Source organism: Drosophila yakuba, chromosome 3R, assembly GCF_016746365.2.
Source record: "Drosophila yakuba strain Tai18E2 chromosome 3R, Prin_Dyak_Tai18E2_2.1, whole genome shotgun sequence".
In the NCBI taxonomy this organism is placed as follows: domain Eukaryota; kingdom Metazoa; phylum Arthropoda; class Insecta; order Diptera; family Drosophilidae; genus Drosophila; species Drosophila yakuba.
Window position 1 is genome coordinate 22,300,036 of NC_052530.2, and position 19,817 is coordinate 22,319,852.

The 19,817-nt window shown below is 47.8% G+C and overlaps 9 protein-coding genes across 11 annotated transcripts; 3 read left to right on the top strand and 6 right to left on the bottom strand.

The window, feature by feature from the left end:
• Positions 1–20: 20 nt before the first annotated feature.
• On the bottom strand, positions 21–3,606 carry LOC6537931 (protein sel-1 homolog 1). Its single transcript, XM_002098435.4, has 7 exons — positions 2,583–3,606; positions 1,784–2,529; positions 1,553–1,727; positions 1,337–1,485; positions 937–1,271; positions 676–880; positions 21–615 (listed from the first exon to the last, which is right to left on the bottom strand). The coding sequence occupies exons 1-7, from the start codon at positions 3,028–3,030 to the stop codon at positions 205–207; spliced, it is 2,469 nt and encodes an 822-aa protein (XP_002098471.1). The 5' UTR covers positions 3,031–3,606; the 3' UTR covers positions 21–204.
• Positions 3,607–3,799: 193 nt separating this feature from the next.
• Positions 3,800–5,064, top strand: LOC6537932 (phosphatidylglycerophosphatase and protein-tyrosine phosphatase 1). The gene is made up of 4 exons (XM_002098436.4): positions 3,800–3,988; positions 4,232–4,375; positions 4,435–4,752; positions 4,812–5,064. The coding sequence occupies exons 1-4, from the start codon at positions 3,977–3,979 to the stop codon at positions 4,938–4,940; spliced, it is 603 nt and encodes a 200-aa protein (XP_002098472.1). The 5' UTR covers positions 3,800–3,976; the 3' UTR covers positions 4,941–5,064.
• A 9-nt stretch (positions 5,065–5,073) lies between these two features.
• LOC6537933 (succinate dehydrogenase [ubiquinone] cytochrome b small subunit, mitochondrial) lies at positions 5,074–6,062 on the bottom strand. The gene is made up of 4 exons (XM_002098437.4): positions 5,904–6,062; positions 5,697–5,812; positions 5,438–5,625; positions 5,074–5,377 (listed from the first exon to the last, which is right to left on the bottom strand). Exons 1-4 carry the CDS (start codon positions 5,944–5,946, stop codon positions 5,176–5,178), a joined length of 549 nt encoding a protein of 182 aa, XP_002098473.1. The 5' UTR covers positions 5,947–6,062; the 3' UTR covers positions 5,074–5,175.
• A 126-nt stretch (positions 6,063–6,188) lies between these two features.
• Positions 6,189–8,658, bottom strand: LOC6537934. Its single transcript, XM_002098438.4, has 4 exons — positions 8,468–8,658; positions 7,960–8,378; positions 7,071–7,882; positions 6,189–7,013 (listed from the first exon to the last, which is right to left on the bottom strand). Exons 1-4 carry the CDS (start codon positions 8,514–8,516, stop codon positions 6,431–6,433), a joined length of 1,863 nt encoding a protein of 620 aa, XP_002098474.1. The 5' UTR covers positions 8,517–8,658; the 3' UTR covers positions 6,189–6,430.
• A 959-nt stretch (positions 8,659–9,617) lies between these two features.
• On the top strand, positions 9,618–12,153 carry LOC6537935 (lipid storage droplets surface-binding protein 1). 2 transcript variants are annotated; one of them, XM_015193087.1, is made up of 8 exons: positions 9,618–9,773; positions 9,841–10,139; positions 10,204–10,414; positions 10,543–10,620; positions 10,975–11,159; positions 11,366–11,556; positions 11,619–11,796; positions 11,862–12,153. In XM_015193087.1, exons 1-8 carry the CDS (start codon positions 9,770–9,772, stop codon positions 12,009–12,011), a joined length of 1,296 nt encoding a protein of 431 aa, XP_015048573.1. In that variant the 5' UTR covers positions 9,618–9,769; the 3' UTR covers positions 12,012–12,153. The 2 variants fall into 2 exon arrangements, with proteins under 2 accessions (XP_015048573.1, XP_002098475.1); XM_002098439.3 differs by lacking the exon at positions 10,543–10,620 and having other exon boundaries at positions 9,619–9,773.
• Positions 12,006–13,010, bottom strand: LOC6537936 (probable oligoribonuclease). The gene has a single exon (XM_002098440.3). It carries the CDS (start codon positions 12,930–12,932, stop codon positions 12,297–12,299), a length of 636 nt encoding a protein of 211 aa, XP_002098476.2. The 5' UTR covers positions 12,933–13,010; the 3' UTR covers positions 12,006–12,296.
• Positions 13,011–13,257: 247 nt separating this feature from the next.
• On the top strand, positions 13,258–14,519 carry LOC6537937 (dnaJ homolog subfamily C member 8). 2 transcript variants are annotated; one of them, XM_002098441.3, is made up of 3 exons: positions 13,258–13,418; positions 13,553–13,873; positions 13,992–14,519. In XM_002098441.3, the coding sequence occupies exons 1-3, from the start codon at positions 13,350–13,352 to the stop codon at positions 14,364–14,366; spliced, it is 765 nt and encodes a 254-aa protein (XP_002098477.1). In that variant the 5' UTR covers positions 13,258–13,349; the 3' UTR covers positions 14,367–14,519. The 2 variants fall into 2 exon arrangements, with proteins under 2 accessions (XP_002098477.1, XP_015048574.1); XM_015193088.1 differs by having other exon boundaries at positions 13,261–13,418; positions 13,623–13,873.
• LOC6537938 (helicase SKI2W) lies at positions 13,927–18,397 on the bottom strand. Its single transcript, XM_002098442.4, has 3 exons — positions 15,982–18,397; positions 14,854–15,921; positions 13,927–14,776 (listed from the first exon to the last, which is right to left on the bottom strand). Exons 1-3 carry the CDS (start codon positions 18,301–18,303, stop codon positions 14,573–14,575), a joined length of 3,594 nt encoding a protein of 1,197 aa, XP_002098478.1. The 5' UTR covers positions 18,304–18,397; the 3' UTR covers positions 13,927–14,572.
• A 164-nt stretch (positions 18,398–18,561) lies between these two features.
• Positions 18,562–19,712, bottom strand: LOC6537939 (uncharacterized protein C11D3.03c). The gene is made up of 2 exons (XM_002098443.3): positions 19,447–19,712; positions 18,562–19,377 (listed from the first exon to the last, which is right to left on the bottom strand). The coding sequence occupies exons 1-2, from the start codon at positions 19,591–19,593 to the stop codon at positions 18,694–18,696; spliced, it is 831 nt and encodes a 276-aa protein (XP_002098479.1). The 5' UTR covers positions 19,594–19,712; the 3' UTR covers positions 18,562–18,693.
• Positions 19,713–19,817: the final 105 nt, after the last annotated feature.

Genomic DNA, 19,817 nt, shown 5'->3' on the forward strand with positions numbered 1-19,817 from the left:
AAAATAAACAAACCCATATATCAAATGTCGATCGATTCATTGGTTTATCAGTACAACATTTACATTCTGAGTACGATATTTTTTAAATATCTAAAAAGGTCTGTTTTAGAATTAATAAAAAATATTACATCGGGCGAAATTAGATGATAAATATTTACACGCACACTAATTAACCTAGAGGGATGATTAACCAATTTACTAAGCCTAACCAGTGGGATCGAGTGTGTTAGCGCCATCCGGCGCCGCTGATGTCGTGCCACTTCCCCCTTGCGACGCTGCATCGACACTGGACGCAGTGTTTGCTGAGGTTTCCGTAGAGGAGGACGTGGCCACAGCTGCGTGAGATGAAGCTGTGGCAACAGGTGTGGCTCCCATTCCAGCGACACCTTCGACCACTCCGGCGACACCAGCTGCTTCCGCGCCAACCGGAGCCAAGTTTACTGGCGCAGCAGCAATGTCATCTGCAGCTGGCTGTTGTGCCGGCAGATCCGGCTGCTGGAATGGACGCCTCATATACATGATGATGCCCAACAGAAGCGTGAGCACCGTTATCATGTACAAGTCCCAATTGGCAGCAATGTTTTCATCCATGTAGAAGATAAACCTGTAAGGTGACTAAAGGGGAACAACATTGAAAATGTAGTCCACAGTTTTTCCAAAGGGTCGGATAATTACCTCCTTGATTGATTCAATCGTGGCGAGCATTTGTAGCTTAAAAAGCGCAATGGCCACAGGCACTTTGGCGTCCGAATTGGTCTCGGCAGCCAAATCGTATAATCTCTTTGCCAAATGCCAGTCCTTCTTCATTCCGAGCCCTTGCTCGTGCATGTAACCCAAATTAAACATGGCTTGGGCATTATATTGCTGCTCTGAGGCTTTCCTGTGGTGATTCAGTCATAAGTCGCTCCAACAATTGTAAATTTATTTCTAACCAACCTGTAAAGGGCAGCGGCGGTCTCGAAGTCCTCCGAAGTTCCCCAACCGTAGTAATAGTAATCGCCCAGCTTGACTTGAGCCGCAGAATAGCCCTGTCCGGCTGCCCGTTTCCAGTAATAGAAGGCACGAATCAGATCTTCGTGGCGATCGTTAAACACATGCACCTCCTTGCGGTCTAGTAAAAAGGCGGCATTACTTTGAGCCACCTCATAGCCCACTTCGGCCATCAACGAGTACTGCATGTAGGCTTTGTCGATACGATTCTCTTTATAGTCGCTATAGGCGTGCATCAATCGGCTGCTCCAACGTCCACGCTCTGACACGGTCTTGAAGAACTGGAATTAACAAATACGAAACGGGTTAGAAAATAATTAACATATTAACTGAGCAATACACTTACTTCTACCGCTGCTGGACATGAACGCAGCATTCCCATACCGTAGGCATTCATAACTCCCAGATTATAATAGGCTAACACATGACCTGATTGAGTGGCTAAGTTGTAGTACTTAAAAGCTAGCTTGTAATCGGTTTTAACGCCATCGCCAGCTGAAAAAGTTATACATATGATGGTTCTTAGAAACCTAATCATTAAAAAGAAGTTTCATTCACTTACTGAAATACATATTGCCTAGCTGCAGTTGCCCATCAACCCAACCTTGATCAGCCGCCTGAGTGAAATAGGATAAAGCCTTGATCGAGTCCTTGGGCACCCCTAATCCCTTTAGATACATGAGGCCCAGTCCGCTTTGGCCGACTGGATCCCCCATTTCAGCGGCCTTGGAGAAGTACTGAGAATAATAAAAATAAAACATTTATATATAACTGTTATCAACGTTATACGCACCTTAAATGCTGCATCATTATCGGCCTTGATTTGATCACTTCCTTCCAGATAAAGCTTGCCCAGAAACGCGAACCCAACTGCATTACCCGCAGTGGCGGCCAGTGAGAAATACTCCAAAGCCTTTTGGTGATCCTGCTGGGTGACCTTGCCGCCCTGGTAATACAGCTGACCCAATCCCACCTGAGACTGAATGTCGCCTTTGTCGGCCAGAAGTTTGTAATAGTCGACAATCTCAGTTTCAGGACTGCCGGGATTCTCTAGGTCGTCAAGCAGTCTCACCCGATGCACAACCGGCCCATTGGCGAAGGTTATTTTGGAAGCAACTTTCTTGGCTACTCGCTTGTACTGGATCAGTGCCTTCTCACAGCTAATGGGCACATTGATGCCATACAGATAGCGATAACCCATGGCCATTTGGGCCAGAGTATTATCACCGGCGGCAGCCAGGTTATAGTGGATCAGTGCCAGGGGCTGGCTTACATTTTTACCGCCAACGCCAGCCGAATAAAGGAATCCCAGACCCATGTGAGCCTCTGGGACACCTTCGTTGGCCAGGCTCTCAAACTCATCGGCAGCATGGTTGAAATCAAAGTCCATCCAGTGACCCAGTAGGACGGCCCAGGCTAGTTCAGCCCTAGCCTTGAGGTGATTTAAGGCAGCAGCCTTCTTAAGCAGAACGAAGGCTACCCGTTTATCCGTGCTTGGCTTGGCCAACATGTCCATGGCGTTGTCGTACACGCTTTGAGCTAAGAGTATCGTAATCAGCAAGTGCATAACAAATAAATCAATGCCCACTTACCTTCTATCTGCTCTGGGGTAAGCTCTAACGCTTCAGCGGGCTGGCGATTGGCTTCGATGCGCTTGATCTCAGCTTTTAGCTTTTCCTGCTTTATCTGACTTTCGTTCCACAGGTGTTCGAGCAGGTAGGCCGGCATGACCTTCGTCCTTGGAGCAAATTCCGTGGACTCCTTGGGCTTGGCTGACTTGCGTTCGTTACTTTCCGACGGAACCCGTGACTCTGACTCCGCCGTGGTCACCTCCTCGGCCTCCGCCTGGGTGGAGGGCTCATTGGGCAGTGTTGGCGTGGCTGTCCCCGTGCCCAAGCCTGTTCCAGTACCCGTACCTGTGGCCGTGGCAGAGCCCAGACTGTTGCCAGTGGCTTCAGTGTTGGGCCCTTGGAGCTCCTCCGCCCGCAGCTGCCAGGCGAGGAGCAGCGCCAGCAGGCACATCCAACTGTTGGCCTTCATCGTCGCCTTATTGCTTGCTCAATGGCAATGTGGAGATCTAAGATGTACAACGGCAATTTTGATCTTCGCCTTTGCTGCGTCTATATGGTGCTCTTCCACTTCTGACGTGTTGTGTTATTTACTTTTTTCTTGGGGCGCAGGGTGAGCAAAGTGCTTGGATTGCTTTTTCTCGGCGCATTCGTTGAACTTACTGGTAGCTCATTTTGGCCACCTCGACGTGGTGGTAGTTGGAATGCCTTGGTTGTCTTTCCTTAATTTTTCACACGTAAGATTCTTTTTTAATCTTTTTTTGTTGCAATGTTTAGTGCTGTGAACGGGCCGACGTTTGTGTGCCAGTGTTGCAAAGCACCGCGTCCAAAACAGTCGTTTCCAGGGGCGTCTCCAAAAATATTTGGGGATACAATTGCAGCGGTTTTATCACTGGGAAAGCATATACTTTGTAGTACAAAACTCGAAGAAGGCGTATTGATATTTAGTCAGGATGATATCATAATGCAAGCGCAACTTTTTTTATTATTACAAATCAAATTACAATATTACAATTTGCTTAATACCAACAGTAAAACATTAAATTTTTCAAATATATTTTTAAAACATTTCTACTTTGTAACATATTTTAGCACCAAAATGTGGAAATTATGCTAAGCTATTATTTCCCGGGCATCTGCGATTAGTGAACACCCTAACATGTACCCCCCATATTTAAAGTGGTATCCCGAAAAATTCCCGGGGCTTCCTAGCTACGCCCCTGGCTTTTCCGCCTGTTGTTTCGTTATGCAAAGGAAAGCGGACAGATTTAACAGAAGGAAATCAGAATTGGAGCTGTTGACGCGCGCTCGAAGGTGATAATTCGGAGCGGGACTAATTAGAATACGAGGAAGATTTCCGCTTGTGTGAATCACCAGTTTTTGTCTCGTCCAATCCCGTCAGCCTCAGAGCAGCCGGCATGGAGATGAGTGTAAGTAGAAGCTGCGCCCTGCGTGCCAGACACCCAGACTCAAAAAGTCACAGCCCAAAACCGAATTTAAAATCGAAACCAGTTCCAAACCGCGCTTCAACCGAGTCAGTCGCACAGCGAATCACTCTTCGAGCTCAGCCGTTTGTGCTGGTGAAAGTTACAGCTGTTGCTTTGCCCCGCTGACCCAGTACTTGCCACCTGTCCCCCGATTCCTAATCCTCCAACGGACACCTGTTATTCCAGGCTGCCATGTTCGCACGTGTGTCCTTCTACCCCACCCTGCTGTACAATGTCCTGATGGAGAAGGCCTCGGCCAGGAATTGGTACGATCGCATCGATGAGCATGTGATACTAGGAGCCCTGCCCTTTCGCAGCCAGGCAAATGACGTAAGTAGCCCTGCAAAATCAAGCCAAGAATCCTTCATAATCCTTGTTTAACCGCTCAGCTCATTGAAAAGGAGAACATGAAGGCGGTGGTATCGATGAACGAGGACTACGAGTTGACCGCCTTCTCCAACAACACGGAGAAGTGGCGGAAGCTGGGCATTGAGTTTTTGCAACTGGCCACCACCGACATTTTTGAGTCGCCCAACCAGGAAAAGCTCTTCCGCGGCGTGGAGTTCATAAACAAGTTCCTGCCACTCAAGCAGAGGATTGGCGGTCTGAGTTCCTCTTACCAACCGGAGAACGTGGGTTCCGTCTATGTGCACTGCAAGGCGGGTAGGACGCGAAGTGCTACTTTGGTGGGATGCTACCTAATGATGGTGGGTTAATCATCCATTTGCACAAAGTTCTATAAATGCTGACTACATTTACTTTGCAGAAGAACGGCTGGACTCCGGATCAGGCAGTAGACCACATGCGTCAGTGCCGACCGCACATTCTGCTGCACACCAAACAATGGGATGCCCTTCGGATATTCTACACAAACAATGTGCAAGCCAAGTCATGACCAAAACTGGACAATAGCCCAAATTTATTGTTTACAGTAGATTACCATACGTAACAAAGGTGGTGCCCGTTACCCAACTATTTTAGTGCTGATTTTCTTGTTGAATATAAAATTTTGTACAAAACCCTCTCTGTGCAGCTGTGACTTTTTACAATTCTTTATTTAATGCTTATCGCGAAACTATGAATAAATAACTGGTGTTTCGTGGTTCGTCAACTGGTTGCTCCGTTGACATTTAAGACTTCTGTGCATCCTTGCCCTTGATGGCCCAGAATCGCTTGATGCCATTGGCCAGACCCACATCGTTCTGGATGAAGTAGAAAAGGCCACCCAGTGCGGCCACCGAGATGATGATCAGCGCAATGTGGGCTACCTTGGGCAGGACGTTTCCAACGACAGATGGCCGCATGTAGTCCACTACCATGGCCTCAACACCCCTGTTTTGGTTAATAAGGAAAATATTAATAATAGTTTGATTTTACTTTGGGATATCTTACCAGTGGGTGTGGATGACGACGGAGATGGCCAAAAGAGCGTCCAAGACCTGGGATGGAGCTATGAAGGCAGCTGGAATGACGGCCAACAGGCCGGCGGACACAATGCGCTCCACAGTCCAGAGGAGGGTGTGACTGGATCCAGCGGCAGCCATGCGAGGCGCACTCACGGAGATCTCGCGCACGATGGGCTGCATAAGCAGTCGGGGATTACTATTTAGTATAAGCAGCCACCACTAAATTTTCAACTCCAAACACTCACCGCTGCAATCTTGGCCACGGCAAGGGGCTGGACCACCGCCTTTCGCTGAACATTGGCCACCAGGGTGGAGTAGCTCTTCAGGGGCGTGATGCGAGCCGACTTAACAAGATTTGCGGCTAATTGGGATACCAACAAACGGTTTGGTTATATAATGAAAGCTGTTTTGCGGACAATAGTAAAGCCATTGGCCATCCAGTGGATCCTTACCATTGCAACGGACAGCGCTACGCAAGAGCAACGAGAGGGTCATGTTGGGATGTGTAAGAATTGAGAATTTTCAGCTCAAAATAAAAATTCTATTGCTCCGTTCGGTTTGGGCCGATTTGCTTAAAAAATTACTCAACACTGTTTATAGTGCAGTCAGCTGTCATCGATTTCTTATCGGTAATAGTAACGGGCAAAATATTGACACAGTATATAAGAGGGAAGCCCCTTTAAATATTTGTATATTAAGAATGAAAAAAGTTTTAATAAATATTAAGAAAACATAAATTTAGGTCGAGGCATTTATTTAGCTGCTTTATTTATTTGCACAAAACATTTGAGATACGTTTGGGACGGAATGGCTGTTACTAGTGTAAATTGTCATGATCTTACAAACTAATTTTAAAATTTGCTTAAGACTTTCTAAAATTCGCATTCTAAGGCACGCAATTGCTCCTAAAAGTCATTTTTGTTGGTTGTAAACATTTGTAAATTTCGTTGGATGGAATCGTTAAAAAATACTTGTGATCTTAGTAAGCTACTAAACTCCTAACCAGGACTAAGGCCACGATAACGAGGCCAGTCAGTTGTGAATTGAGTGTCGCTGCTCCTGCTCGGTAAAAGTCCCAGTCGAATATGATGTTGGAGGCATCCGACGGCTTCCAAGGGTTCAATCCGTCATCAAAGTACATGGGACAGTCGTCGCGCTCCCTTTCGTACTCCACGGCATCGATGGCAACGGCGGCACCCTCCGAGTGGTTCCACGAGGTCACGTCCTGCTCCAGTTTGCAGAATGCACCCACAGCCTGCGACATGAGGACACGGTTGAGGTCAGCGCGCTGATAGACCCAGCAGCGATACTTGGATAGCGGATCCAGATCGTCGTAGGTGATCAGGTAGGACTTGAGGTTCTCCTTCCAGAAGCCAATGCACTTCATGCGGTAATCGGGGTCACTGTAGATATCAACAGGACGACCCAAATGATCCACCGACAGGCAGTAGTTTTCATCCACCGCCAATTCCTTTTGATCAGTATCGCAAACCGACAAATCCGAGATGTTCTGCTTGCAATGGATATCGGGACGCGGACTCAGAGTGACACCACCAAGGATTCTGTAAGGTATACACATTAATTATATGTTTCATGTTACATTTGCAAACAAAACAAACCTCGTTCTAAAGGGATGCTCTCCTCGCTGCGTGAAGTTGAATTTTCCCGCAACGGGGCAACGAACAGGCACAGGATTTCGAGCAAGAAACAGGTCATATTTCCATGCCTCAGAATTGGGGAACTGTACCCAGGAGCAAACTGTACTGAAATCGTCCTTGATTACAGCCAAACCCTTGCGGTAGCGAATGATGTTGTGATGGCGGGGCATAAAGTCAAAACACACATAATCTTTCTGGCAACCGTCGACGGTGAGGCGGGCCATCATCACACGATTACCTCGTCGCTCTCGGCAAACATAGATGGTCTTTCGGTATCGAGCCTTATCCGGATAGTACGTCTCGTTGATGTGGGTCTCACTGATCGAGACATCGGCATCAATGTTGGCAGTGTTCACCCATTCGCCGCTAAAGTTTTGAGGTAACGTGCAACCGGGTTCCACAAACTCGGCCTTCACGGGCGTCAGCTTCAGACGCTCCGGAGAGGTTTCTGGTGTCTTCAGTGTGTTACATTCGGCCGTAATGGAAACGCCCACGTACAGATCGTCGTCACGATTCTTGAGGAAGCAGCGGTACTTCTCATCCTTACGCGACTCCTTCGTATTGGCGACGGCAAAGTAGTGATTCTTGCCCACAAACCAATCGCCCAAGCAGCTGAACTCCACAGTACCAGTAAATGTGCCCTCCATACCCTCGCACTGCTGGTAGGTGACGTTGAACTTCTGGTTCTGGATAAGGAACTGGGTTCCCGCCGTTTGACAGGACTGAATGCGAGCATCAGGCTTATCACATACGCCCGTGAATCGGAAACGGTTCTGTAATGAAAGTTCGAAACAAGATCAATTATTTGATCAAATCACCATATAAATCCACCCCCAAAATTTTAACTAACCTGGTACGTAAAGTGCCACACTCCCTCAAGCGACGAACGGCAGTTGATGGGCACAAAGTTCTCGTTAAAGAGGGTGATCAGCTGCTGGTCATCCTTAACACCACGACACACATAGTCCACGGTGGGTTCCTGTCCAGCTGGTATGCCCACGCAGGGTCCCTCAAATTTTTCGAACACATTGAGGGTGCGGATGATGGTTCTGACACAGTGGTAACAGTCCTTGGATCGCTCCTTGAAGACAAATGAGTACTCGTCGCCCTTGTGGCGCATGTAGTTGATGCAGTAGCCTCGGCTGGACATCGAGGTGGCGTCGATCACCGTCAGCGTGGGCAGGCCCGTTTCCCAGGAGAACCATGATCCCTGCAGGATCTTTGGAATGATGCAGTTGTCCTTCTGCACCAGGTTGTACTGGCCGAAAGCTGTGAAATGGACGAGCGTTAGTTTCGGGTGGCCAATTCACATGATTCACTTGGAGCCTTGGGTGTGGCTTGGGAATCGCATCACTAACCTGAGCCCATAAAGCCCGCCAGACAGATAGCTGCCAGGTAATAATGCATTGCGTGTTTGCTGTCCTCAGAACTAACAACTTAACATATTTATTACAATTTACGTTAAAATGGAAGCAACCAATGGCGGTTTTAGTCCGAAACAATGCTTAAACACGCAACAAACACCAGTTACCAATAATAGGCAGAGCCAACTTTATTAGCACTGGCTTTAACGAAGAGTAAACTGTACAGCACTGGCTGATAACTATTAATCGACTGTTTACGGAATCGAGCGTTACTTTTTTAACTTCACAATTTTAGATGTAATAAAATCATATATATCCTTTTAAGAGTTTTTCTGGATAATATGGGATCAAGTTTCTGTTGGATATGCTCTGTTTATACGGAATAACTACTTCGTTATATAAAATAATTTAAAGAAATATATAATATCAACTCTTTTATGAGTTCTACTGGAGAAAAATCATATACTATTAAAACGCTTTTTAGACTTACTCTATAATCTTAATGACACGTACTCAGACAACAAAGAGCTGTAAAAGATTAACCCAAACACACAATTTGTAATGAAACTGATGGTTACTTTTTTACATTTTTCATTAGCACTTTTTGAGCGATTACATTCACATTGCAGTTTATCTAAAATCAAATGGGAATAGTAGATATTTTATTACCCGATACCTAAATCATAATAATTGAGCTTTATTTATAATACAATTTTTTTTTCATATGTCTATAACATCCGTTTCCACTTGAACACGCTTTGGTAATCGAGGGTTAATGGTAATTGAGTCTGGAGCCCCAGAAACGAGCACATCGAACCCGAGTAAGAACGCCCCCGCAATTATTCAGCGGACTGCAGTTTGAACCTTTTCGTCACTTGCTCGGAATTAGCACAAAATGGTTCGTTATTGCCGCAGCTAATCGGGTCATTTATGGTGCGATTATGATCGCAGTACAGATATTCCGGGAATGTGATTCACATGCACGGAGTTCCTAAGCTGCAGTCCCCATCTAGTACGTTCGAACTTTGGAGCCCCACACTAGTGCGAATGGCGTGTTTGCTGATAAGTCCGGCGGAGCGTCTAGGTGAACGGTGTTTGTGCCTCCATCCACGTCTTATCTGCTGGCAAAGGTCAGCTTGGACTCCGAGCATGATCGGCGATCAGACATCGGCGATTTGGGTAACCAAGTCTATATGGTAGCTGCACGATCGGAGGCCTGCCAGTATCAATTGAGCCGGCGACAGCAACAGTTCTCTCGCATCTAATCCGAATCTTCCCGTGAAAACCCAAACACAAATGGGTTAGTGACACGCGCTGTCTGGAAGTGTTATTCCCCCTTTAATAATACGATTTTTAAATCCAACCAGCAAGTGCAACCAGCGGCAGTGGACTCCATCTGGAGGCCATCGATCGCATCGGATCCATTCCCCTGGTGGAATCCAGTGTGAAGCGCGTGGAGACCATCTACGACAAGGTGAAGAACAACAACAGGCTATTCTCCTGGTACTTTGAGACCGCAGAGGCCACCATTACGGCCGCCTACGAAACCATCCAGCCGGCGGTCAAGCTCTTTGAGCCATCCATTCAGCGCCTGGACAACGTGATGTGCAAGAGCCTGGACATCCTGGAGCAGCGCATTCCACTGGTCTATCTGCCGCCCGAAATGGTAAGTAGTCGGTCGGTAGCTCTCACCCATTCGCTGACAAAAGGGCATCCTTCTCTGCTTGAAGATGTACTGGAACACCAAGGAATACATGTCCGATCACCTGGTGCGTCCGGTTCTGAAGCGCGCCGATTCCGTCAAGCAAATCGGCAATGCTGTCCTGGAGAGCCCACTTACCCATTATGCAGCGGAGCGCATTGATGGCGCCTTCACAGCCGGCGATAAGTTCGTGGACAAGTACCTGGTGCCCATCCAAACGGATCAGGATCAGACCGATGGTGAGTGATGGGGATTACGCCACAGTGGGATCACATAATCTTCTATTGCCAGTGGGGATTTTTTACTTTGCATTGTTTAATGAAGATCTCGTACTAAACTAACTTTTTATAATTCAAAATTGTTGTAGTGAAGAAATTGGTTTCGGCCCTGAATGATAACTTTTCGCCGATTCGACAACAGTTAAACCGAATGTTTGGCCACAAAAGTTAGTATACAAAATTGCATATTTCTCCCTACAACTAGAGATAATCAAAATACTAGAATATTAAAGTTTTTGAGAAAAGTTTTATGTGAAAATGCGTAAATTAAGCGAAAGCAAGTGATTTGAAAAGTCAGCATCCCAGGCAAATCACCTCAAGGTGCACTCATCTCATAGTTTATTTATAAATGCCCACGTTGTCCGGAAGGTTATCTCTGGGGAATGGCGGATTCATTGAAACCTGAAGCCAGGGAAAGTAGCGATAAGCTCTGGCCGGGATTTGCTCTCTCCCTTTGCTCTCCTAAAATATAAGACATAAACCGAGTGCGCACTCACTTATGCCGAGTATCCGCCTTGCAGCCCCACAGGAGGATGATAACGATGCTGTGCCGGATGAGAGGGGTGCCATCAAGGCGATCCATCATGGTCAACGTTTCTCCCGCAAACTGAAGCGCCGGCTCACCCAAAGAACCATCGCAGAGGCTCGCGCCCTCAAAAAGCAGAGCAAGGAGGCGATCCACGTGCTCATCTATGCCGCAGAACTGGTTAGTAAAATTCAGTAACCTATTCCTTTTGTGTATCATTTGAAAGAACTTTGAGATTACAGTAACCACAATTCAAATTCGTTACGAAAAGACATGACTATAAAACATTGTGGTTTACTGATATCTAAATACTTTGTCATACCCATCGTTCTTGTTTGTATTCTGGTATGCCGTATATACACCTATAACCGAAACCCATCCCACAGATTGCCACCGATCCAAAGCAGGCCGTTCAGAAGGCCAAGGAACTGTGGGTCTATCTCAGTGCAGATGAACCCGAGAATCAAGCGAGACCCGCCACTCTGGAGCAGTTGATAGTGCTACTGACTCGCGAGTCGGCCAGGCGAGTGGTGCACCTGGTGAACTTCAGTGCTCATGTGGCAGCCAACATACCCAGGTTGGTAGCTTCCGCTTCAATCCTTATTTCTCCATGTAAACCCTTACGACCAAATCTTACAGAAACCTGGCACACACAACGACAGAGGTGGCCCACCAAATCATCTATATCAACCACCGCATTATCACAATCTCCCGGCTGGACAAGGTTAAAACCATTTCAAAGGAGGAAGCTGAATCTCTCTTCAAGCGCATGCTGGCGTTCTATGGTAACCTGCAAGGCCTGACCAATGCCTACCTGGTAAGAAAGGACTCGAAACTTACTTTCGGAAGGAAGATCACTATTAACACATGTGCATTCTACAGGAACGGGTGGCCAGCTTTCTATCCGGACGCATGGAAGCCGAGAAGGTGACGGGCAGTGATGGCGGCAATTCGAATCACAGGTCCTCGCGGAGAAGGCAGGAGCCGAACCATTATTCAGCCAGCCACAATAACATCAACGGCGTCTACTAGCATTGAATTCTTTATTGCTATCGTATTCTTATTTCTCATGATAGAGTTCTGTTTCTCCGTGCATATACGGAAAATACAGTAAACGTCCTTGTACATCTATATTTAACAAAATGCATTTGCCAATAATATAAGCTCAACTTTACGTTTCATGTTTTTTCCCCTTAGTTTTGTTTAAGTAAAAATGTTTTTATTCTACTACTTAATGCACTTTTTACATATTGCTAGTACTTTTGTTCACTTATATTGGTTAGTAAAGCATGAGGTATTGAAAGATCTGGACTTGATTTACTTAAAGAAGTTCGCTTTATAGTACTTAAGCTCGTTGATGCTTTCCAGGATGTCGTCCAGGCTGCGATGCGCGACACTTTTTTTGGGAGCGGACGTCAGCACTTTGGGACGCCAGCGCTTGGCCAGTTCCTTGATGGTGGACACATCCACGATGCGATAATGCAGGTAATCATCTACCAATGGCATGAACTTTCTGAGGAATAGTCGGTCCATGTAGACGGAATTCCCGCCGAGCGGACAGGCGCGCTTCGGTACGTTCATTTCGAGATATGATAGCAATAGATTGGAGGCTTGTTCGGGCTTTACATCTGAGCTCTTGCATCGATCCACGAGACCAGATTTGTAATGGTGTTCCTTGCACCACTCGTTCATCGTGTCGTAGACCTCCTGCGGATGGTTGATGGCAAAGCAGGGTCCCTCGGACTTCACATTCAGGTCCTTGTCTGTAATGATGCAGGACACCTCCAGGATTTTGTCCTTTTCAATGTCCAACCCGGTCATCTCCAGGTCCATCCACACGATGTCCGTGTCTAAGCCACAGCCGCTGCTCATTCTGCCAGTGGAATTGAAAGCGAAAGAGCCCAAAATTTGCCGGTTCAAAAGCAATCCCACGCGTCGAAGTGGAGAGAGCATTTATATCCGTAGCGCAGGTTTCTTTTAAGCGAAAAAGAACGATGAAGCGGGTACCATGTGTTTGATAACGATTACTAGATGTTATCGTTGCGATAAGAAGTGCTCACATTTCTGAAACAGAAGGGGGATTCGTGTGGTGTTGCAAAGTAATAAATCTAATTTAATACTGTGTTGTACCCAAATAAAAGTGTTTCGAAAAATGCAAAGAATGCAAAATAATTCGTAAAAGTGTTCTTACTTTGGCCCAACAAAAATTAAAGTTGGATTGAATTAAGTGATAACGACTATCCAAGGAGCCATTTTGACTACATCGAACGGTAATTCCCAACAAACTGTGCACGGTCACACTGTTGACTTGAGGTTTTTATCAAAAATTGTTGTAGGGAAAACGCAAAAAGGCGTCGTTATTGTTGCAGCATGTCCTCCTCGTCCGCCAGAGACCAACCGGGAACCTCCCAGGACACCTTCGAGGATTTTTACACAGAAGTAAGTGTGGCGGTCGGAACCGCAGGCTCAGCGTTTTGTACTGGGTCGGGCTCCTCCCACGGCAGCCGCTCCAAATAAACTAAACCATTATTATTATATACACATTAGTAAATGATTTTGTGCCTATATTGCAGGTGAAAGAAATTGAAAAACGTGATTCAGTTTTAACTCCTTCTCAACAAATTGATCGTTTACTTCGTCCAGGTTCAACGTACTTCAATCTCAATCCGTTTGAGGTGCTCCAAATCGAGCCCGAGGTCGAATTGGCGGACATAAAAAAGCGATACCGCACCTTGTCGATCCTCGTCCATCCAGACAAGAATCCCGACAACCAGGAGCGCGCTCAAATGGCATTCGATATTGTGTCGCGTTCCTGGAAAATCCTGGAAAACGAGCTCACGCGCAAAAGGTGTCTGGAGGTGTACGAGGAGGCAAAGGGGCGAACGGATCAAATGGTGAGTTCCAGTTCCTCGAGATCATTCATCTTTTAGAATAATTGCAAAGCCAATTGTTCTGACACATTTCCTTTATTAACTGTAACTGTATTATAACAATTTGTTCGTTACCTTACAGATTGCAGAAAAGCGCAGAAAGCTTAAAAAAGAGGGTCGGCCAACTGAGCCAATACCCGAGGATGATCCCACCAAGTACAAGCACGCCATCTACGTTATGGTCATGAAGCTGTTTGCCGACATGGAGCGTCGGAGGCAAAAGCTCGACCAGCGCGACCAGGAGGAGCGAAAGCGTAAACGCGAAACGGAAATCGAGGAGGAGGAGCGAGTAAAGGCGGACCGCGAATGGCAGCAGAACTTTGAGGAGTCCCGCCAGAGCCGGGTGAACAGCTGGCATGATTTTCAGTCGGGTGCCGGCAAGTCAAAGAAAGCCAAGAAACAAAAACATATGACCGGCATGATGGTTCCACCAAAATTTAAGCCCGAATCGCGATAATACAGCTTCCCAGCGCGGCGCTGCTACTCCACTATCGCCAGATCACCTCCGCCTGCCCGCGTCGCGTTGCACATGAATATTTTTACATTTTTTTTATAAGTATCCTTTGGAATTGTAATTGACACGTGCATAAAGTATAGATGTAAGAAATCACATTTCCGTCTCGTCTTTTCCTCCACAATGGATGGCTGCACCATTCCCACCGACTACAGTTCTGTGTACAAGGATGCGGTGAACACAATATCGCGCTTGATAGCCGCCGACGCCTCTTCCATCTTAGACTGCAGTCCAGGATTGCCAATCCGAATGGCAGCCGTTTTAACATCACGCAGGGTTTCGTTCAGCTGCTGGATGCATCGTACAATGATGCCCTCCTGCACGGTGGTCAGTTTCATAATCTCAGCAAAGGGCTGTGAATAAGATTAAATTGGATGGGCATATATGAGATAGGAATGGTCGCGAACTGGAGATATTAAGGGCCTCTTACCTTATTTCTAGCCCACTCGTAGACCACCTCCAACAGGCCAAAGTTAAGGCGATTATCGCTCTCGATGGCTGCCTGGTAGCGCTGCTCCTCGGCGAGAATTGTATCATTGATCTGCTCAAAGGCCTCCACGCACTTTTTCATCGCCTCTGGTATTACAGGTTTATCTCGCAACTTTGCCTGAAAGACGAGGCCAGAGAGCAGGGCGGCTATTTCTGCCGGCTCCAGATCGTTGAACATGTTGCATAGAATGAGTTCCGTGATTAGTAGCTCATTTTGGCCCATCTCACAGGCAACTTTTCCCTTAAGCGTAACCTCGTCCAGTTCATCTATGTATTTAAGGGCTCGCAGCACCTGCAGCTTGTTGCAGTAGTCCGGATAGAGGGTCAAATTCTTAGCAGAGTTCTTGAAGCGCAGTTCCTCAATGTGGATCTCCAGCATTCGGCGCTCGTAAACTTTGGCAAACTCTTGCTCGAAACCGGCAATGTTGGTATGGGGCAGCAATTCACCCACCTGACGTCTCAGGTGATCTACGTAGTTAAGCATTGCCAACTCGCTGTCAGCACTCACGACTATCTCCTTGGACAGATTCACGTATTTGATGTTATCCGCACTGGCAATGTAACTCTCATTTAGCTGGTTTAGCTCGGTCACGGCCTTGACTACCGATCCACCAGGCGGCGAATCCTTGAACCGCTCCAGCTGCCGCTGCTCCCAATTCCGGATAATCGCGTCTGCATCGACTTTCAATGTGCTCTTGGTGATATTGATAATGTCTATAGCCTTGATGTCCAGCACAGTGTGTCCCCCGATTCCCTCGGGCTGGAAGGTCATGTTCCTCGGCGTCAACGACAGTATTTTGTAGTAGAGCTCGCTTTGCTGGAGGCTATTGCTATCCTTGGCCTTGAATTGATGATCCAGCACTAGCACCTTATAGATGGTATCCTTGCCCGTGACAGACTTGGTGTTGAGTAGAATGGCCAGTTTATTGTAGTGCTTGCCCTGCGTAATGACAATGACGCGGCCAACCTTCAGTTCTTTCTGGATCTTGGCTTGTGTTACAATAAATTTCTGAAAGAAATGGAAAAGTGGGGTTCATAAATTGTAGTTGCGTTTATATGTAGATCCTACCATGATGCGGTGCTTTTCCTTCCAATACTCGACGGCTTTGTCGTAAAAGTTGACGAGCGGCTGCAGATGCTCGCCGAGATTTGGGAGCATGGCGAACTTGTCTTCGGCCAGGCGAAGTTGCTTCTGCTGCGTAGGCAACTGCAGCTTCTGGTTAAACTCCTTGAAGCTGAACTGCATGATATCCTCCACCTTGATGCTCTCGATGCGCAGACATGTGAGGATTACCGCATAGCGCAGAATGAACTGTGACTGCAGCTTCTCCGGCAGGCCCAGGATCATGGGCCGCAACTCCATTGATGGTGGCACACTGCCCTTGCACATTATGATCGCCGTACCCGTCTCGTCGTGTCCACGCCGTCCAGCTCTGCCGGCCATTTGGATGTATTCGCCCGGTTTCAGGTTACGCATCTCCAGTCCGTCAAACTTTTTGCACGAGTCAAAGACCACAGTGCGTGCGGGCATGTTGACACCCATGGCAAACGTTTCGGTGGCGAAGAGCAGCTTTACTAGCCCATTCTGAAACAGCATCTCCACGATCTCCTTAAGAATGGGCAAGATGCCGCTGTGATGCACCCCGATTCCTCGCTGCAAAGCGTCCTTAAGAATAAGAACCTGTGGAATAGTACGGTCCGGTGGCTTCAGCTTGGCCAGACACTGCAGGAAGAACTTCTGCACGGCACCCTTCTCCTTTTCCGTATTCAGATCCACCGACTGCAGAGCGGCCAAATTGGAGTCACACCGATTGCGGGACAGAGTGAAAGCCACCACTGGCATCTTGTTGTTCCGCTTCAGAAAGTCGATTAGACCAATCCAGGTGTACTGCTCCTGCTTGGCATTGATGTGGTTCTTTGACCCAGTTGGGCCGCCTTTTGCTTTGCCCTGCATCTCCTTCTTGCGCTCCACGGCCTTCTCGTAGTTACCCTGCAGATACTTTCCCTGGGCGTCCACCAGCAGAAACATGTCATCACGGCTCTTTCCTCCAGCACCAGTATAGAGGAAATGCGTCAGAGGCACTGGCCGTTTTAAAGTGCTGATCACATAGACCTTTCTTTTCTTCGTGCTTCCCACCCAGTCCGCCAATTCCAAGGTATTGGGAACGGTGGCACTCAGCATTATAATGTTAACATGTTCGGGCAGCAGTATGATGACCTCCTCCCAGACATGTCCTCTCTCTGGGTTATTAATATAGTGCACCTCGTCGAAGATCACCCACTCCAGATCCCGGGTGACTTCGCTGCCGCAATACAGCATTGAGCGTAAAATCTCGGTGGTCATGATCAGACAAGAAGCGGTGGGCTCAATCTGCAGGTCGCCTGTGATAAGGCCCACATCCTTGAAGGTCTTTCGGAAGTCGCGGTACTTCTGATTGGACAACGCCTTGATCGGCGATGTGTAGATGGTGCGTGTGAGATCCCGCTTGGATAGGGCGATGGCATATTCAGCTACAACAGTCTTGCCAGCGGACGTGTGGGCTGCAACGAAAACGTACTGGCGTTGCTCCAGCTTGAGAATGGCCTGCTTTTGAAAGACATCCAGTTCGAAGGGAAAATCCATGGCGGGGCATGGTATCTGCTCTTTAAAGTCATTGATGGGTTGGCTAATGTCCACCATTTCGGCCCAGTCGCTCTTGAAGTTCTTCGTGGTGGTAGAAATGTTCAGCACTGGCTTCAGGTCAGCCTTCATGATGTGATCGTCCACATCTTTGAAATCCTCTGAAGGAAGTTGCACGTTCAACTGGCTGGCGTTTTGAGGCGGTCCGGTGGAGCTTGTTCCCTCACTGCGCGCTAGCTTCATCCACTCCTGGACGTCCAGATCCTGCTCGAGGTTCTCTAATAGATCCACGTTACTGGGATCGGCGATCACGGGCGGCAGTGTTACGGATTGTGATTGGGAGAAATCGTAGCCAGAGCTAAAGCCCGGTGGCACCGTTAGCAGCTTGTCTCCCAGCTGAAAGTTTTCGACATCCAGAGCAGCGATCTGCTGGCGCTGCTCATCGAAGCCACCAGGCCAAAAGGGAAAATTGGAGTGGGAGCCACGCGTCGCCTCTTCCAGCAGACCCGGCTCCCGCTGCATGGACATTGAGTTGTTGGCACTGGCGCCCACATCCTCCAGGTCAACTTCCACGAACTCCAGTATCTGGCCACTCTGATCCCGGCGAGGAATCAGCTTGGTGCTTGCCGGACAACGGGGCGCATGCAACAGGCGCAACGGATCGAATTTGCGGGGCAAAACATCCGGCAGGGGATTGTGGAGGGACAGCTCCGGACGCAGGATATAATTGCGCAGCCGCTCGAGGTTCTCCTCGCCCCTAATCTCACTCATTTTAATAGTTTGTTCCTGGCGAAAATAACTTTGTTTAGTATTTGCCAAAACTCAAGCAGAAAAACAACAAGAGTCGGCTGAAAATTTGTATTGACTGGTCACCCTAAAAATCGAAAAACAGTCGCGTAACGAATTGCAGCTCGCGCAAATTGTGCGGTGATATTTAAAGTGTGATTTAAAAATATAGATTAAAAATAACATTGTTACTAAAACTGTTGTCGTATAACATTTTTTTAAGTAAAATAACAACTCAATAAGTATTGCAGTAATATATTTTTATTGAACCCATTACGTCAGATGATCTTAAGCATCTCTATGGCACTGTTTACATACATAAATGGCACTTTTATAGAACCCAGGTTTTCCCACACGGAATACAAATGGCTCTGGTTACTTGCGGCGGAACACCTCGACCTTGAGGGGGTGGCACTTGTCGTCCGGAACTTCGGCACCCACCTGGATGGAGACATCGCCCTGGGGACAGGCGCTTAGGGCCACCAGAAGATTCATATCGGCCACAAACTCAATAAAATCCCCCTTGCGTGCGGGACTTGCCTTGCAGAAATACTGATGAGTGTCCCTCGTGAAGCCGGTGCACATGAATATGTTCCACACATCGTGCACATCCTGCTCCGTCAGGCCGCGCTCCTCCACCACCGCCTTGACTAGGGAACTGTGGCAGCTGCCCACCCGATCCTTGCCCGTGATTAGCTTGTAGGTGTAGTCGTCGCAGCGCGTCCCAATCACGTCGTGCAGAGCACCGCCATCCTCATCGATTCCATAGGCGGCGAGGGAATCGAACACAAAGGTGGCCATGGGACGCAGGTGGGGCAGGCAGCTCCACAGGCGATCGTAGACGCGCAGATGCGACGAGTGCAGCTGGCGCGTCTTGCCCGAGTAGAAGCGCTCGGCGGTGTTCTCCAGATTCCAAAAGTTCATGTCGCCCACCTGGGAACCTTCGTGGACGGTTACGCGGCACAAATCGCCCTCCTGCATGGTCCAGGTGCGTGCCTCCCGCTTAGGCACAATCAGTGTCTCCACCAGATCGCCAGTCAGTGCTTGATAGCGCTTATTCTAGAGATATCCGCGAGTCGGATTAGATTATTTTATCATTGTGTTATTGTGATGGCCCACGTTACTTACATCGTACTCCTCCTTGGAAACGATCGATGCCGCGGGCTTGTCATAGCAGATCACTGGCGGTTGCTTCTCAAAGGTGCGGGGCTTGGCACCGCGTCCACACCAGGAGGCGGGCGCAGTGGGGGTTTCAGCGGGAGCAGCAGAAGCCATGACTATCGAAAATAGTTTGTCTGTAGGTACAACAGGTGAGAAGCTAATCAAACTTTTCAGGTGGTAAATATGTTGTGGCCTTATCAGCGATCGAGTGTCTACTGATCTCGCTCCACGACTGGACTAAGTAGGTAGTTGCCAAGAAAGCTTTCGATAGACACAGCTTTGTACTATCGGATTTGAAATGATTCCCGTACACGGATCGTTGTTAAAAAATATAGTTT

Excerpts from the sequence above, each read along its gene's own strand:
- LOC6537936 (XM_002098440.3), bottom strand. The coding sequence starts at position 12,932 with ATGCTCTCTCCACTTCGACGCGTGGGATTGCTTTTGAACCGGCAAATT.
- LOC6537939 (XM_002098443.3), bottom strand. The coding sequence starts at position 19,593 with ATGGCTTCTGCTGCTCCCGCTGAAACCCCCACTGCGCCCGCCTCCTGG. Across the intron at positions 19,378-19,446 it reads TTTCCAAGGAGGAGTACGAT|AATAAGCGCTATCAAGCACT; the intron begins GTAAGTAACGTG and ends GGATATCTCTAG.
- LOC6537937 (XM_002098441.3), top strand. The coding sequence starts at position 13,350 with ATGTCCTCCTCGTCCGCCAGAGACCAACCGGGAACCTCCCAGGACACC. Across the intron at positions 13,419-13,552 it reads TCGAGGATTTTTACACAGAA|GTGAAAGAAATTGAAAAACG; the intron begins GTAAGTGTGGCG and ends CCTATATTGCAG. Across the intron at positions 13,874-13,991 it reads AGGGGCGAACGGATCAAATG|ATTGCAGAAAAGCGCAGAAA; the intron begins GTGAGTTCCAGT and ends GTTACCTTACAG.
- LOC6537932 (XM_002098436.4), top strand. Across the intron at positions 4,376-4,434 it reads TTCGCAGCCAGGCAAATGAC|CTCATTGAAAAGGAGAACAT; the intron begins GTAAGTAGCCCT and ends TTAACCGCTCAG. Across the intron at positions 4,753-4,811 it reads TGGGATGCTACCTAATGATG|AAGAACGGCTGGACTCCGGA; the intron begins GTGGGTTAATCA and ends TTTACTTTGCAG.
- LOC6537933 (XM_002098437.4), bottom strand. The coding sequence starts at position 5,946 with ATGACCCTCTCGTTGCTCTTGCGTAGCGCTGTCCGTTGCAATG. Across the intron at positions 5,626-5,696 it reads CCGTGGCCAAGATTGCAGCG|CCCATCGTGCGCGAGATCTC; the intron begins GTGAGTGTTTGG and ends CTGCTTATGCAG. Across the intron at positions 5,378-5,437 it reads GTCGTCATCCACACCCACTG|GGGTGTTGAGGCCATGGTAG; the intron begins GTAAGATATCCC and ends TAACCAAAACAG.
- LOC6537935 (XM_015193087.1), top strand. Across the intron at positions 10,415-10,542 it reads GGATCAGGATCAGACCGATG|TGAAGAAATTGGTTTCGGCC; the intron begins GTGAGTGATGGG and ends AAATTGTTGTAG. Across the intron at positions 10,621-10,974 it reads CCGAATGTTTGGCCACAAAA|CCCCACAGGAGGATGATAAC; the intron begins GTTAGTATACAA and ends TCCGCCTTGCAG.
- LOC6537934 (XM_002098438.4), bottom strand. The coding sequence starts at position 8,516 with ATGCATTATTACCTGGCAGCTATCTGTCTGGCGGGCTTTATGGGCTCA. Across the intron at positions 8,379-8,467 it reads GGCGGGCTTTATGGGCTCAG|CTTTCGGCCAGTACAACCTG; the intron begins GTTAGTGATGCG and ends TCCATTTCACAG. Across the intron at positions 7,883-7,959 it reads TGTGGCACTTTACGTACCAG|AACCGTTTCCGATTCACGGG; the intron begins GTTAGTTAAAAT and ends CTTTCATTACAG.
- LOC6537938 (XM_002098442.4), bottom strand. The coding sequence starts at position 18,303 with ATGAGTGAGATTAGGGGCGAGGAGAACCTCGAGCGGCTGCGCAATTAT. Across the intron at positions 15,922-15,981 it reads AGGAAAAGCACCGCATCATG|AAATTTATTGTAACACAAGC; the intron begins GTAGGATCTACA and ends CATTTCTTTCAG. Across the intron at positions 14,777-14,853 it reads ACGAGTGGGCTAGAAATAAG|CCCTTTGCTGAGATTATGAA; the intron begins GTAAGAGGCCCT and ends TCTTATTCACAG.
- LOC6537931 (XM_002098435.4), bottom strand. The coding sequence starts at position 3,030 with ATGAAGGCCAACAGTTGGATGTGCCTGCTGGCGCTGCTCCTCGCCTGG. Across the intron at positions 1,486-1,552 it reads GCTAGGCAATATGTATTTCA|CTGGCGATGGCGTTAAAACC; the intron begins GTAAGTGAATGA and ends TAACTTTTTCAG. Across the intron at positions 881-936 it reads ACCGCCGCTGCCCTTTACAG|GAAAGCCTCAGAGCAGCAAT; the intron begins GTTGGTTAGAAA and ends GAATCACCACAG.